The sequence below is a fragment of the Salvelinus alpinus genome, chromosome 6 (assembly GCF_045679555.1).
Source record: "Salvelinus alpinus chromosome 6, SLU_Salpinus.1, whole genome shotgun sequence".
Classification (NCBI taxonomy): domain Eukaryota; kingdom Metazoa; phylum Chordata; class Actinopteri; order Salmoniformes; family Salmonidae; genus Salvelinus; species Salvelinus alpinus.
In genome coordinates this window covers 94,101,235-94,117,426 of record NC_092091.1, presented here as the reverse complement: position 1 = coordinate 94,117,426, position 16,192 = coordinate 94,101,235, and the positions used below count along the sequence as shown (strand labels likewise).

The 16,192-nt window shown below is 52.0% G+C and overlaps 1 protein-coding gene across 3 annotated transcripts in view; it reads right to left on the bottom strand.

Moving 5' to 3' along the window:
* Positions 1–16,192, bottom strand: part of pgm2 (phosphoglucomutase 2) — a 33,583-nt gene that overhangs the window by 6,400 nt on the left and 10,991 nt on the right. For all 3 annotated transcript variants that reach the window (XR_011675804.1, XR_011675805.1, XM_071408380.1), the window contains exons 5-11: positions 14,620–14,813; positions 14,228–14,417; positions 12,607–12,704; positions 9,256–9,436; positions 8,855–8,948; positions 1,391–1,520; positions 750–951 (exon numbers count right to left, since the gene is read on the bottom strand). Coding sequence is in view for 1 of the 3 variants with exons in the window: in XM_071408380.1 (XP_071264481.1) it covers positions 750–951; positions 1,391–1,520; positions 8,855–8,948; positions 9,256–9,436; positions 12,607–12,704; positions 14,228–14,417; positions 14,620–14,813 (1,089 nt within the window). In the remaining 2 variants the exon portion in view is untranslated. The remainder of the gene's footprint in view (positions 1–749; positions 952–1,390; positions 1,521–8,854; positions 8,949–9,255; positions 9,437–12,606; positions 12,705–14,227; positions 14,418–14,619; positions 14,814–16,192) is intronic.

Genomic DNA, 16,192 nt, shown 5'->3' with positions numbered 1-16,192 from the left:
AAGGTGATCATCTGACTACTGGTGGAGGAGGGGAGGACCTGGGGGGAGAGATTAAAGGTGACCATCTGACTACTGGTGGAGGAGGGGAGGACCTGGGGGGGAGAGATTAAAGGTGATCATCTGACTACTGGTGGAGGAGGGGAGGACCTGGGGAGAGATTAAAGGTGACCATCTGACTACTGGTGGAGGAGGGGAGGACCTGGGGAGAGATTAAAGGTGATCATCTGACTACTGGTGGAGGAGGGGAGGACCTGGGGGGAGAGATTAAAGGTGATCATCTGACTACTGGTGGAGGAGGGGAGGACCTGGGGGGAGATTAAAGGTGACCATCTGACTACTGGTGGAGGAGGGGAGGACCTGGGGGGAGAGATTAAAGGTGACCATCTGACTACTGGTGGAGGAGGGGAGGACCTGGGGGGGAGAGATTAAAGGTGATCATCTGACTACTGGTGGAGGAGGGGAGGACCTGGGGGGGAGAGATTAAAGGTGACCATCTGACTACTGGTGGAGGAGGGGAGGACCTGGGGGGGAGAGATTAAAGGTGACCATCTGACTACTGGTGGAGGAGGAGAGGACCTGGGGGGAGAGATTAAATGTCACCATCTGACTACTGGTGGAGGAGGGGAGGACCTGGGGGGGAGAGATTAAAGGTGACCATCTGACTAGAACTGGGAAGTGGGGGAGAAAGAGAGGTGGAGGTAGAGAGGGAGGTAGAGAGAGTGTGTGTAACAGAGTGTTTATCTCCTCACAGCCTTGTTGTCTGCCTGGCTGCTGTCGTATCCCGTCGTGAGGTCTCGTACAGCGGTGATGGCGACGCCTCCACACTGCCTGGGGTACGACACATCCTCCCGGTCCTGGTTACAGTAGTGACGCAGCCGGTCAAACATGGCCCGGATCACTTCCTGGTCGTGACAGATGAAGTAGGAGTTCTTCGTGAGGTGGTACCCATACCTGGAGGAGAGGAGGGGGGGGAGGGGAGAGAGGGAGATAGAGAGAGGAGAGGGGGAGGGAGGGGGAAAAGAGGGGGAGGGAGGGGGAGAGGAGAGGGGGAGGGAGGGAGGGGGAGAGGGGGGGAGAGGAGAGGGGGAGGGAGGGAGGGGGGGGGGAGGGGGAGGGGGGAGAGGAGGGGAGGAGAGAGAGAGAGGAGAAAGTTACTATGTAATGTACTCTGCTCTGGAAAATACATTTTCTATACATACATATCTAACATAACGGTCAAATAAATATCTGGTGAGGTGTGTCTGCGTGAGGTGTGTGTGTGTGTGTGTGTCTGCGTGAGGTGTGTGTGTGTGTGTGTGTGTCTGCATGAGGTGTGTGTGTGTGTCTGCATGAGGTGTGTGTGTCTGCGTGAGGGGTGTGTGTCTGTGTGAGGGGTGTGTGTGTAACTCACTCCTTGTAGATAGCAGTGAGTTGTTGTGACAGCGTGATGTTCTTCGCGGCCAGGTATGATGTCATTTCCCCTGCGATGGCGGCCGCACTGACCCCATCTTTATCCAGCACGGCAGAACCACACATGTACCCTGCAACACACACAACGAGGAAGAACACAGGAAGTCATTTAAACCCCACTAAACCGTAGTCTGGCTGGTCCAGTGAAGGACACAGGAAGTAATTTAAACCCCACTAAACCGTAGTCTGGCTGGTCCAGTGGTGAAGGACACAGGAAGTCATTTAAACCCCACTAAACCGTAGTTTGGCTGGTCCGGTGGTGAAGAACACAGGAAGTCATTTAAACCCCACTAAACCGTAGTCTGGCTGGTCCAGTGGTGAAGGACACAGGAAGTCATTTAAACCCCACTAAACCGTAGTCTGGCTGGTCCAGTGAAGGACACAGGAAGTCATTTAAACCCCACTAAACCGTAGTCTGGCTGGTCCAGTGAAGGACACAGGAAGTCATTTAAATCCCACTAAACCGTAGTTTGGCTGGTCCGGTGGTGAAGGACACAGGAAGTCATTTAAACCCCACTAAACCGTAGTCTGGCTGGTCCAGTGGTGAAGGACACAGGAAGTCATTTAAACCCCACTAAACCGTAGTTTGGCTGGTCCGGTGGTGAAGGACACAGGAAGTCATTTAAACCCCACTAAACCGTGGTCTGCCTGGTCCGGTGGTGAAGGCCACAGGAAGTCATTTAAACCCCACTAAACCGTAGTCTGGCTGGTCCGGTGGTAAAGGACACAGGAAGTAATTTAAACCCCACTAAACCGTAGTCTGGCTGGTCCGGTGGTGAAGGACACAGGAAGTCATTTAAACCCCACTAAACCGTAGTCTGGCTGGTCCGGTGGTGAAGGACACAGGAAGTCATTTAAACCCCACTAAACCGTAGTTTGGCTGGTCCGGTGGTGAAGGACACAGGAAGTCATTTAAACCCCACTAAACCGTAGTCTGGCTGGTCCAGTGAAGGACACAGGAAGTCATTTAAACCCCACTAAACCGTAGTCTGGCTGGTCCAGTGAAGGACACAGGAAGTCATTTAAATCCCACTAAACCGTAGTCTGGCTGGTCCGGTGGTGAAGGACACAGGAAGTCATTTAAATCCCACTAAACCGTAGTCTGGCTGGTCCGGTGGTGAAGGACACAGGAAGGTGTGAAAGGTTTAAATAGAGAATGTGTAGTAACCTGGTATATTTATGTTTACCAATAGATGGCAGTATTGACTCAAGACGGGGGTTTGCTTCCCGCTATCCGTAGCTATTTCCTATGTCTGCCTATTTAACTATGATTAAGAAAGCTTCAGGTAGTTTAAGCCAGGTGCATAAGATAATGTAAAATCTAAGTTACAATTAAAGACTAAACCGTACGTAAGTCTCATGAGTCGTAACTCTAAGAAACCTTGAAGGATACTACATATTTGGCGATGAGGATAACTACGGAGAACTGAGTTGGATTTGTTTTTGCCACGAAGTTAACGGAGTGTTTGGCGTGCGACGCGGGAGGTGAGACTCAAGTGAACGGTGGAAGATTCTGAAGGATTGATTCCCTGGATACGGGTAGGACAAATTATTGACTGTGTGAGGGGAGAAACAATCGGAAAGGATGGCTTTGGCAACAATAGGCTCGCTACCACCATTTGATCCTAAAAATCAGGAATGGGAGGAGTACTGTGAAATAATGGAACATTTCTGTGCTGCTAATGAAATAACTGATGCCGCTAAACAGAAATCCATACTCATAAGCGTTGTCGGTGCACAGACGTACAGCTTAATGAGAAACCTGTTGAGCCCAGATAAACCAGGAGAAAAGTCATTCATAGATTTAGTCGAGCTATTAAAAAATCACTTCAACCCCAAACCCAGTGAAATAGTACAAAGATTCAAGTTTGATTCACGCATGAGAACCTATCGAATCAGTGGGGGAATATGTGGCTGAGTTGAGAAAACTAGCATTGGACTGTAACTATGGGAATACATGATCGCAAATGCTACGCGATCGGCTGGTGTGTGGGATTAATGATGACAGGATACAAATACGATTGTTATCAGAGCCTAATCTCACGTTTGAGAATGCACTCAAACTGGCCCAGGCCATGGAGTCCGCAAATAGAAATGCACTGGATTAGCAGGCAAGGGGCGCAACTGCGTGCCATACAGTAAAAGAGAGCAACGCTGAGCGCGTAGAATTTCAAAGAACAGAAAGCCGTGGTGCAGCAGCCAATAGAGACTGTTATCGTTGCAAAGGCAAACACGCAGCGTTTGACTGTAAATTCAAACACGGAAAGTGTTATGCCTGTGGGATAATAGGCCACATTGCGAGGGCGTGCCGCAATATAAAAAAGCCACGGGCTGCAGAAAAGAGAACGGACAGAAAACCGAATACCTCCAGACGCTCTAGCTACCGCTCTAATCAAGTGAGAGAAAGTGAAAGTGAGTGCGCAGACGCAGAGCAAGCATTCTCAATGTACAGTGTACAGGGGGCGAATATGAAGAAGGTGGAGCCTTTCATTGTGGAAATGGGAATAAATGGATTGAAGGTACCGTTTGAACTAGACACCGGATGTAGTGTCACTCTGATGAACAGGTCCCAATTCTATAGGAAGTGGAAAACCGTTGAAGTGCCTAAACTGAGAGACACCCCCATTAAACTCAAAACGTACACAGGGGAGAAGATCACTGTGATTGGAGTTGCTGATGTTCAAGTGGAATATCATGGACAAAAGAAAAATCTGCCTCTCTTAGTAGTGGAAGGTACTGGCCCCAGCTTACTAGGAAGAGGGTGGTTGGAGGAAATAAAATTGAACTGGGATGAAATCAAACATGTCACCACAGAGACATTGACACTACAGCAGGTGCTTTCAAAGCATGAGTGTGTTTTCAAAGAAGAGCTAGGGACATTAAAAGGGGTCCAAGCTACCATTCATGTTGCTGCTGATGTTACTCCCAGATTCTATAGGCCAAGATCAGTTCCATATGCCATGAAGCCTAAAGTGGATGTGGAAATTGACAGACTCTTAGCAGAGGATATAATTGTACCTGTCAAGTTTTCTGAGTGGGCAGCACCAGTTGTTCCCATACTAAAACCAGATGGTTCAATCAGATTATGCGGTGACTATAAACTGACTGTAAATAGAGTTTCCTCTCTGGAGCAGTACCCAATACCCAAAGTGGAGGATTTGCTTTCAACGTTAACCGGAGGGCAACAGTTTACAAAGCTGGACATGAGTCACGCATATCAGCAAGTGCTAATGGATAAAGCTTCACAGAAGTACCTGACCATAAACACCCACAGAGGGATGTTTACCTATAAACACTTACCTTTCGGGGTGTCTTCTGCACCAGCTATCTTCCAAAGAACTATGGAGGGAATTCTGCAGGGGATACCCAAGGTAGCAGTTTACCTCGACGACATTCTTGTCACGGGAGTCACGAAGGAGGAACATCTCAGAAACTTAGGTGAAGTTTTGAGGAGGATGGAGGACGCCGGTCTCCGGCTGAAGAGGAGCAAGTGTACACTGTTAGCTGATGAAGTGCAGTACCTGGGTCACAAGGTGGATGCCAAGGGGGTACACACTGTCAAAGCTAAAGTGAGGGCTGTTGTGGAAGCTCCAGCTCCGACAAACGTTACAGAGCTGAAAGCCTATCTAGGCTTACTGAATTATTATAATCGCTTCCTCCCGAACCTCTCTACCCTCTTAGCTCCTCTACATCAACTGCTAAGGAAGGATGTGGCCTGGAAATGGTCAGAAAGACAGGAAGAAGCTTTTGAAAGGTCAAAGGTGTTACTGCAATCAGCTGAAGTGCTAGTGCACTACTCAGCAGACAGAGATCTTATCTTATCGTGTGATGCCTCAGCGTATGGTGTGGGGGCGGTGCTATCCCACCGGATGGAGAATGGTGCCGAGAAACCTATCGGGTTCATGTCAAGAACGTTGTCGCCAGCGGAGAAAAAGTACTCTCAGCTGGACAAGGAAGGACTGGCTGTCATATTCGGAATACAGAGATTCCACAAGTACTTGTACGGGAGAACATTCACTATTGTGACGGATCATAAACCTCTGATCTCGCTGTTCCATGAACAAAAGCCAGTACCACAAATGGTCTCTCCAAGAGTTCAACGTTGGAATGTGTGGTTCAGGGCCTACGAGTACAGAATCATTTACAAACCAGGTAGATACCATGGGAATGCTGATGCTCTGAGTCGGCTGCCCGTTCCAGAAATCATCATTCAGGAAGAAGAAAATGACCAGGTTTTGATGATCGACGTGTTGGATGATGCACCAGTGAACACAGCACAAATCAGGCAATGGACTTCAAAGGATGTGACGTTATCACAAGTGCATGAATTTATCCTGAAAGGATGGCCTACAGTGACAGAGCCTCAGATCATGCCTTACTACACTCGCCGCTTGGCATTGAGTGTTCGAGATGGATGTGTTCTGTGGGGTTCAAGAGTAGTTATCCCACCACAAGGGCGGGTGTTGCTACTGAAGTTGTTGCATCAGTCGCATCCAGGTATGTCGAGAATGAAAGGCCTAGCGAGGTCATATGTCTGGTGGCCAAAGATGGACCACGATGTGGAAAATGAGGTTAGCCGGTGTGAAGATTGTCAGAGTAACAGGAAGTCACCACCCACCGCACCATTACATCCATGGGAATGGCCAGAAAAACCATGGACACGACTACATGTGGACTACGCTGGACCTTTCCTAGGAAAAATGTTCCTTGTGCTGATTGATTCTCATTCAAAGTGGATGGATGTTTACCCCATGAACACGTCAACATCGTACGCTACGATTGAGAAGTTGAGACAAAGCTTCAGTGTTATGGGATTGCCTCAAATGTTGGTTAGTGACAATGCTACTTGTTTTACAAGCACTGAATTCACAAGTTTCATGAAACAAAATGGAATTCAGCATGTAACGTCGGCCCCTTTTCACCCATCTTCAAACGGATTAGCAGAACGTGCGGTTCAGACCTTGAAGGAGGGGATGAGGAAGATGCAAGGGCCCAGCATTGAAACAAAGGTGTCAAGATTCTTGTTTAGCTACAGGATTACTCCTCAAGCTACGACTGGGTTGTCACCTGCAGAAATGTTGATGTCAAGGAGGTTAAGGTCAACCTTGGATCTCATCAGACCAGACCTGAAAATTAAAATACAACAAAAGCAATGGAATCAAAAATGGAATCATGATACCCGAGCCAAACTCAGAAGTTTCTCAACTGGAGATGATGTCTATACAAGAAACTATGGGTTTGGTCCTAAATGGATTCCAGCTACCATTGAGGACCAGTATCTTATACTGTGATCATCGGAAGTGGACAAAGACTAAGGAGACACGTGGATCAGATCCGAGCTCGAATTCCAGTTCCATCCGGAGATCTGGATCAATTCTTAAACGAGCAGGACAGGACATTGGAACGTTCCCCAGAGTTGCAGTTGGACAAACCACCTGAGAGCAACAATGCTCAACTTCCTGAGAGCACCAGTCCGGGACGACCTCCTCCTGTGAAGTCTCCACAAAAGGACTTTGTTTCACCATCAAGGGGTGAAGATCTGGTGGCACCAGCTACACCACCTCTGAGACGCTCTATTAGAGAGAGACGTCCGCCAGACTTTTTCAGATCTTAAAGGAGATCATTTTTGAAAAAATGTAAATAAGAATATAGCATAGCTCAGAAAGGAATTAAATTGGGTTATTAGCTTTAAAGGGGGGGAATGTAGTAACCTGGTATATTTATGTTTACCAATAGATGGCAGTATTGACTCAAGACGGGGGTTTGCTTCCCGCTATCCGTAGCTATTTCCTATGTCTGCCTATTTAACTATGATTAAGAAAGCTTCAGGTAGTTTAAGCCAGGTGCATAAGATAATGTAAAATCTAAGTTACAATTGAAGACTAAACCGTACGTAAGTCTCATGAGTCGTAACTCTAAGAAGCCTTGAAGGATACTACAGAATGCATCTCCAGGAAGTTGGATCTCTCCAGCTCTTCAATAAGAAGAACAATAGAGATCTCTGTCTATGAGCCTCAGCTACGATCTACCGCCCTGAGATCGGAAGCTTTGGGGTTCGATCCCCGGCTGAGACATACCGAAGACTGTAAAATATAGCACCTGATGATGCGTCTCGGCACTCAGCATAGTGTCCTGTCCAGGGGGTGTCCTGTACATCAAGCTGTCTCACTTCAGAAACAGGAGATAGACTAGTGTCCTGTCCAGGGGGTGTCCTGTACATCAAGCTGTCTCACTTCAGAAACAGGAGATAGACTAGTGTCCTGTCCAGGGGGTGTCCTGTACATCAAGCTGTCTCACTTCAGAAACAGGAGATAGACTAGTGTCCTGTCCAGGGGGTGTCCTGTACATCAAGCTGTCTCACTTCAGAAACAGGAGATAGACTAGTGTCCTGTCCAGGGGGTGTCCTGTACATCAAGCTGTCTCACTACAGAAACAGGAGATAGACTAGTGTCCTGTCCAGGGGGTGTCCTGGTACATCAAGCTGTCTCACTACAGAAACAGGAGATAGACTAGTATCCTGTCCAGGGGGTGTCCTGTACATCAAGCTGTCTCACTACAGAAACAGGAGATAGACTAGTGTCCTGTCCAGGGGGTGTACTGTACATCAAGCTGTCTCACTACAGAACCAGGAGATAGACTAGTGTCCTGTCCAGGGGGTGTCCTGTACATCAAGCTGTCTCACTACAGTAACAGGAGATAGACTAGTGTCCTGTCCAGGGGGTGTCCTGGTACATCAAGCTGTCTCACTACAGAAACAGGAGATAGACTAGTGTCCTGTCCAGGGGGTGTCCTGTACATCAAGCTGTCTCACTACAGAAACAGGAGATAGACTAGTGTCCTGTCCAGGGGGTGTCCTGTACATCAAGCTGTCTCACTACAGAAACAGGAGATAGACTAGTGTCCTGTCCAGGGGGTGTACTGGTACATCAAGCTGTCTCACTACAGAAACAGGAGATAGACTAGTGTCCTGTCCAGGGGGTGTCCTGGTACATCAAGCTGTCTCCCTACAGGAACAGGAAATAGGGCCAGAACCACCCATGGGGCAGGAGTCTGACAAGCCATTAGGGCTGGGAGTTACCAGGGACCTCTGTAGTCTTTGTGGGCTATACTCGGCCTTGTCTCAGGATGGTAAGTTGGTGGTTGAAGGTATCCCTCTAGTGGTGTGGGGGGGCTGTGCTTTGAGATATCAGCTGATGTAAGAAGGGCTTTATAAATACATTTGATTTGATTTGACGTGTCTGGATACTATAATTCTATTTTTGTTCAGTATAGTTTAACTCAATTACTGTGTACAGTGTGTGTAGTGTAGTGTGTGTGTGTGTGTGTGTGTAGTGTGTGTGTAGTGTAGTGTAGTGTAGTGTAGTGTAGTGTAGTGTGTAGTGTAGTGTAGTGTAGTATAGTGTACCTATAGCCTCCTCGAAGGCGAACAGTACTATCTTCTTCTGGTCCAGCAGCTCTCTGGCTCTGTTGCCCATCCACTTGAACCCCGTCAGAGTTTCCTGTCCACACAGGATGTGATGTCATCGTCAGGAAGTGCCCTCATCACCAACATCATCCATACATTCATTGTATTCATTCATAAAAGATGTAAACTAGTGGTACTGAGATGTGGATACTAAATACTTCAGAATATTGAAACGAGGTCTGTTCATTGTGAGTGAGATAAAGTGTGAGAATAAGTGTGTGATGGTAAATTAAAAGTGTGTGTTAGTGAAATATCTCTGTGTGTGTGCATATATATATTTATCTGTGTGTGTGTATATATATATATATTTATCTGTGTGTGTATATCTGTGTGTGTTTTACCTCAAAGTGGAAGCCCTCCTTGAGAGCGATGGCCCGAAGGATCTTAGAGGACACGGTGGAGGCCAGCATGTAGACGGACTTCACGGTAGACTGGTCTGGGTTGGTCCGTTTCCAACACTGGTAGACCCACCAACCCAGCAACGCCCCCAACTCATTACCACTGAACACACGCCACTGACCACTACACACACACACACACACACACACACACACACACACAGAGACACGTTATACACCCCTTCTGTTTCTCAGCGACGCCCCCAACACATTACCCATGATCCCTACAGGCTCCTACCCCTTCTGTTTCTCAGCGACGGCCCCAACACATTACCCATGATGCCTACAGGCTCCTACCCCTTCTGTTTCTCAGCGACGCCCCCAACACATTACCCATGATCCCTACAGGCCCCTACCCCTTCTGTTTCTCAGCGACGGCCCCAACACATTACCCATGATCCCTACAGGCCCCAACACATTACCCATGATGCCTACAGGCCCCTCCCCCTTCTGTTTCTCAGCAACGCCCCCAACACATTACCCATGATCCCTACAGGCCCCTCCCCCTTCTGTTTCTCAGTGACGCCCCCAACACATTACCCATGATCCCTACAGGCCCCTACCCCTTCTGTTTCTCAGCAACGCCCCCAACACATTACCCATGATCCCTACAGGCCCCTCCCCCTTCTGTTTCTCAGTGACGCCCCCAACACATTACCCATGATCCCTACAGGCCCCTACCCCCCCTTCTGTTTCTCAGCAACGGCCCCAACACATTACCCATGATCCCTACAGGCTCCTACCCCTTCTGTTTCTCAGCAACGCCCCCAACACATTACCCATGATCCCTACAGGCCCCTCCCCCTTCTGTTTCTCAGTGACGCCCCCAACACATTACCCATGATCCCTACAGGCCCCTACCCCTTCTGTTTCTCAGCAACGCCCCCAACACATTACCCATGATCCCTACAGGCCCCTCCCCCTTCTGTTTCTCAGTGACGCCCCCAACACATTACCCATGATCCCTACAGGCTCCTACCCCCAACACATTACCCATGATCCCTACAGGCCCCTACCCCTTCTGTTTCTCAGCGAAGGCCCCAACACATTACCCATGATCCCTACAGGCTCCTACCCCTTCTGTTTCTCAGCGACGCCCCCAACACATTACCCATGATCCCTACAGGCCCCTACCCCTTCTGTTTCTCAGCAACGTCCCCAACACATTACCCATGATGCCTAGAGGCCCCTACCCCTTCTGTTTCTCAGCGACGGCCCCAACACATTACCCATGATCCCTACAGGCCCCTACCCTTTCTGTTTCTCAGCGACGCCCCCAACACATTACCCATGATCCCTACAGGCTCCTGCCCCCAACACATTACCCATGATCCCTACAGGCCCCTACCCCTTCTGTTTCTCAGCAACGCCCCCAACACATTACCCATGATCCCTACAGGCCCCTACCCCTTCTGTTTCTCAGCAACGCCCCCAACACATTACCCATGATCCCTACAGGCCCCTACCCCTTCTGTTTCTCAGCAACGCCCCCAACACATTACCCATGATCCCTACAGCCCCTACCCCTTCTGTTTCTCAGCAACGCCCCCAACACATTACCCATGATCCCTACAGGCCCCTACCCCTTCTGTTTCTCAGCAACACCCCCAACACATTACCCATGATCCCTACAGGCCCCTACCCCTTCTGTTTCTCAGCAACGCCCCCAACACATTACCCATGATGCCTAGAGGCTCCTACCCCTTCTGTTTCTCAGCAACGCCCCCAACACATTACCCATGATGCCTAGAGGCTCCTACCCCTTCTGTTTCTCAGCAACGCCCCCAACACATTACCCATGATGCCTAGAGGCTCCTACCCCTTCTGTTTCTCAGCAACGCCCCCAACACATTACCCATGATGCCTAGAGGCTCCTACCCCTTCTGTTTCTCAGCAACGCCCCCAACACATTACCCATGATGCCTACAGGCCCCTACCCCCCCTTCTGTTTCTCAGCAACGTCCCCAACACATTACCCATGATCCCTACAGGCTCCTACCCCTTCTGTTTCTCAGCGACACCCCCAACACATTACCCATGATCCCTACAGGCCCCCCCCCCCCTTCTGTTTCTCAGCAACGCCCCCAACACATTACCCATGATCCCTACAGGCTCCTACCCCTTCTGTTTCTCAGCAACGCCCCCAACACATTACCCATGATGCCTACAGGCCCCTCCCCCCTACCCCTTCTGTTTCTCAGCAACGCCCCCAACACATTACCCATGATCCCTACAGGCTCCTACCCCCCCTTCTGTTTCTCAGCAACGCCCCCAACACATTACCCATGATCCCTACAGGCCCCTACCCCCCCTTCTGTTTCTCAGCAACGCCCCCAACACATTACCCATGATCCCTACAGGCTCCTACCCCTTCTGTTTCTCAGCGACGCCCCCAACACAATACCCATGATGCCTACAGGCCCCTCCCCCCTACCCCTTCTGTTTCTCAGCAACGCCCCCAACACATTACCCATGATCCCTACAGGCTCCTACCCCCCCTTCTGTTTCTCAGCAACGCCCCCAACACATTACCCATGATCCCTACAGGCCCCTACCCCCCCTTCTGTTTCTCAGCAACGTCCCCAACACATTACCCATGATCCCTACAGGCCCCCCCCCCCCCCTTCTGTTTCTCAGCAACGCCCCCAACACATTACCCATGATCCCTACAGGCTCCTACCCCTTCTGTTTCTCAGCAACGCCCCCAACACATTACCCATGATCCCTACAGGCCCCTCCCCCTACCCCTTCTGTTTCTCAGCAACACCCCCAACACATTACCCATGATCCCTACAGGCTCCTACCCCTTCTGTTTCTCAGCAACGCCCCCAACACATTACCCATGATCCCTACAGGCTCCTACCCCTTGTGTTTCTCAGCGACGCCCCCAACACATTACCCATGATCCCTACAGGCCCCTACCCCCCCTTCTGTTTCTCAGCAACGTCCCCAACACATTACCCATGATCCCTACAGGCTCCTACCCCTTCTGTTTCTCAGCGACACCCCCAACACATTACCCATGATCCCTACAGGCCCCCCCCCCTTCTGTTTCTCAGCAACACCCCCAACACATTACCCATGATCCCTACAGGCTCCTACCCCTTCTGTTTCTCAGCAACGCCCCCAACACATTACCCATGATCCCTACAGGCTCCTACCCCCAACACATTACCCATGATCCCTACAGGCTCCTACCCCTTCTGTTTCTCAGCGACGCCCCCAACACATTACCCATGATCCCTACAGGCTCCTACCCCCAACACATTACCCATGATCCCTACAGGCCCCTACCCCTTCTGTTTCTCAGCGACGGCCAGGCGGTCAGCATCGGGGTCGTTGGCCAGAACTACAGTAGCTCCCTCCCTCTCAGCCAGGGCAAACGACAGGGTCTGTAGGACGGACACACACACACACCGTTAAAAAAACACACACCACACACACACACACACCGTTAAAACACACACACACACACACACCGTTAACACACACACACACACACACCGTTAAAACACACACACACACACACCGTTAAAACACACACACACACACACCGTTAAAACACACACACACCGGTAAAACACACACACACACCAGGACCCCCTTCCCCTCCTCAGGGTTGATATTACTGACCAGGACCCCCTTCCCTTCCTCAGGGTTGATATTACTGACCAGGACCCCCTTCCCTTCCTCAGGGTTGATATTACTGACCAGGACCCCCTTCCCTTCCTCAGGGTTGATATTACTGACCAGGACCCCCTTCCCTTCCTCAGGGTTGATATTACTGACCAGGACCCCCTTCCCTTCCTCAGGGTTGATATTACTGACCAGGACCCCCTTCCCTTCCTCAGGGTTGATATTACTGACCAGGACCCCCTTCCCTTCCTCAGGGTTGATATTACTGACCAGGACCCCCTTCCCTTCCTCAGGGTTGATATTACTGACCAGGACCCCCTTCCCTTCCTCAGGGTTGATATTACTGACCAGGACCCCCTTCCCTTCCTCAGGGTTGATATTACTGACCAGGACCCCCTTCCCCTCCTCAGGGTTGATATTACTGACCAGGACCCCCTTCCCCTCCTCAGGGTTGATATTACTGACCAGGACCCCCCTCCTCAGGGTTGATATTACTGACCAGGACCCCCTTCCTCAGGGTTGATATTACTGACCAGGACCCCCTTCCTCAGGGTTGATATTACTGACCAGGACCCCCCTCCTCAGGGTTGATATTACTGACCAGGACCCCCTTCCCCTCCTCAGGGTTGATATTACTGACCAGGACCCCCTTCCCTTCCTCAGGGTTGATATTACTCACCAGGACCCCCTTCCCTTCCTCAGGGTTGATATTACTGACCAGGACCCCCCTTCCTCAGGGTTGATATTACTGACCAGGACCCCCTTCCCCTCCTCAGGGTTGATATTACTGACCAGGACCCCCTTCCCTTCCTCAGGGTTGATATTACTGACCAGGACCCCCTTCCCTTCCTCAGGGTTGATATTACTGACCAGGACCCCCTTCCCTTCCTCAGGGTTGATATTACTGACCAGGACCCCCTTCCCTTCCTCAGGGTTGATATTACTGACCAGGACCCCCTTCCCTTCCTCAGGGTTGATATTACTGACCAGGACCCCCCTCCCTTCCTCAGGGTTGATATTACTCACCAGGACCCCCTTCTTCAGGGTTGATATTACTGACCAGGACCCCCTTCCCTTCCTCAGGGTTGATATTACTGACCAGGACCCCCCTCCCTTCCTCAGGGTTGATATTACTCACCAGGACCCCCTTCCTCAGGGTTGATATTACTGACCAGGACCCCCTTCCCTTCCTCAGGGTTGATATTACTGACCAGGACCCCCTTCCTCAGGGTTGATATTACTGACCAGGACCCCCTTCCTCAGGGTTGATATTACTCACCAGGACCCCCTTCCCCTCTTCAGGGTTCGGGTATTTGACGGTGGGGAACTCGGGATCAGGGTCTTTCTGCTCCTCTACGGCGTACGGGGGTCGGAGGTCAAAGGCCTTGAAAGCTGATTGGACGAAGGCGTGTCCGACTCCGTGCACGGAGGTGTGTACGATCTTCACCTCTGAACTCTTGTTGATGTCCCTGAAAGGAGGGGAGACATGTGGTTAGAGGGGAGACGAGGGGTTAGAGGAGAGACGAGGGGTTAGAGGGGAGACGAGGGGTTAGAGGGGAGACGAGGGGTTAGAGGGGAGACGGGTTAGACGGGAGACGGGGAGAGTTAGAGGTGTGTGTGTTACCTGTGGTGACAGTGCTGCTGGATGGTCAGGTAGTAGAGGTGTGTTACCTGTGGTGACAGTGCTGCTGGATGGTCTGGTAGTACTCTGTGTGGATGTCTTGGTAAGGGTCCTTCAGCAGAGGGTTGTGAGAGAGAGAGGTTACGTCCCAGGACTCAGGCCAGGGCTCCAGGTTCGCCTCGATGGTTACAGAGATGCCCTTATCATGGGGTGGCACGATCTGGGCACCGTTCTCCCAATACACCTGAGAGACGGGGAGGGGGGAGAGAGAGAGACGGGGAGGGGGAGAGAGAGAGACGGGGAGGGGGGAGAGAGAGAGACGGGGAGGGGGGAGAGAGAGACGGGGAGGGGGGAGAGAGAGACGGGGAGGGGGGAGAGAGAGAGACGGGGAGGGGGGAGAGAGAGAGACGGGGAGGGGAGAGAGAGAGACGGGGGGAGGGGGAGAGAGAGAGACGGGGGGAGGGGAGAGAGAGAGACGGGGGGAGGGGAGAGAGAGAGACGGGGAGGGGAGAGAGAGAGACGGGGAGGGGGGAGAGAGAGACGGGGAGGGGGGAGAGAGAGACGGGGAGGGGGGAGAGAGAGACGGGGAGGGGGGAGAGAGAGACGGGGAGGGGGGAGAGAGAGACGGGGAGGGGGGAGAGAGAGACGGGGAGGGGGGAGAGAGAGAGACGGGGAGGGGGGAGAGAGAGAGACGGGGAGGGGAGAGAGAGAGACGGGGAGGGGGGAGAGAGAGAGAGACGGGGAGGGGGAAGAGAGGGACAGGGAGGGGGAGGGGAAGAGAGAGACAGGGAGGGGGAGGGGGAAGAGAGAGAGAGACGGGGAGGGGGAAGAGAGAGAGAGACAGGGAGGGGGAGAGAGAGAGAGAAACGGAGGGAGAGAGAGAGAGACAGGGAGGGGGAGAGAGAGAGACAGGGAGGGGGAGAGAGAGAGGGAGGGGAAGAGAGAGAGAGACAGGGAGGGGGAGAGAGAGAGAGACAGGGAGGGGGAGAGAGAGAGAGACAGGGAGGGGGAGAGAGAGAGAGAGAGAGGGAGGGAGGGGGGAGAGAGAGAGAGGGAGGGAGGGGGAGAGAGAGAGAGGGAGGGAGGGGGGAGAGAGAGAGAGGGAGGGAGGGGGAGAGAGAGAGAGGGAGGGAGGGAGGGGGGGAGAGAGAGAGAGGGAGGGAGGGGGGAGAGAGAGAGAGAGAGAGGGAGGGGGGAGAGAGAGAGAGAGAGAGAGAGAGAGACGGGGGAGAGAGAGAGAGAGACGGGGGAGAGAGAGAGAGAGACGGAGGGGGAGGGAGAGACGGGGAGGGGGAGAGAGACGGGGAGGGGGAGAGAGAGAGACAGGGAGGGGGGAGAGAGAGACAGGGAGGGGGGAGAGAGAGAGACGGGGAGGGGAGAGAGAGAGACGGGGAGGGGGGAGAGAGAGAGACGGGGAGGGGGGAGAGAGAGAGACGGGGAGGGGGGAGAGAGAGAGACGGGGAGGGGGGAGAGAGAGAGACGGGGAGGGGGGAGAGAGAGAGACGGGGAGGGGGGGAGAGAGAGACGGGGAGGGGGGGGGGAGGGGGGAGAGAGAGAGACGGGGGAGAGAGAGAGACGGGGAGGGGGGGGAGAGAGAGACGGGGAGGGGGGAGAGAGAGAGAC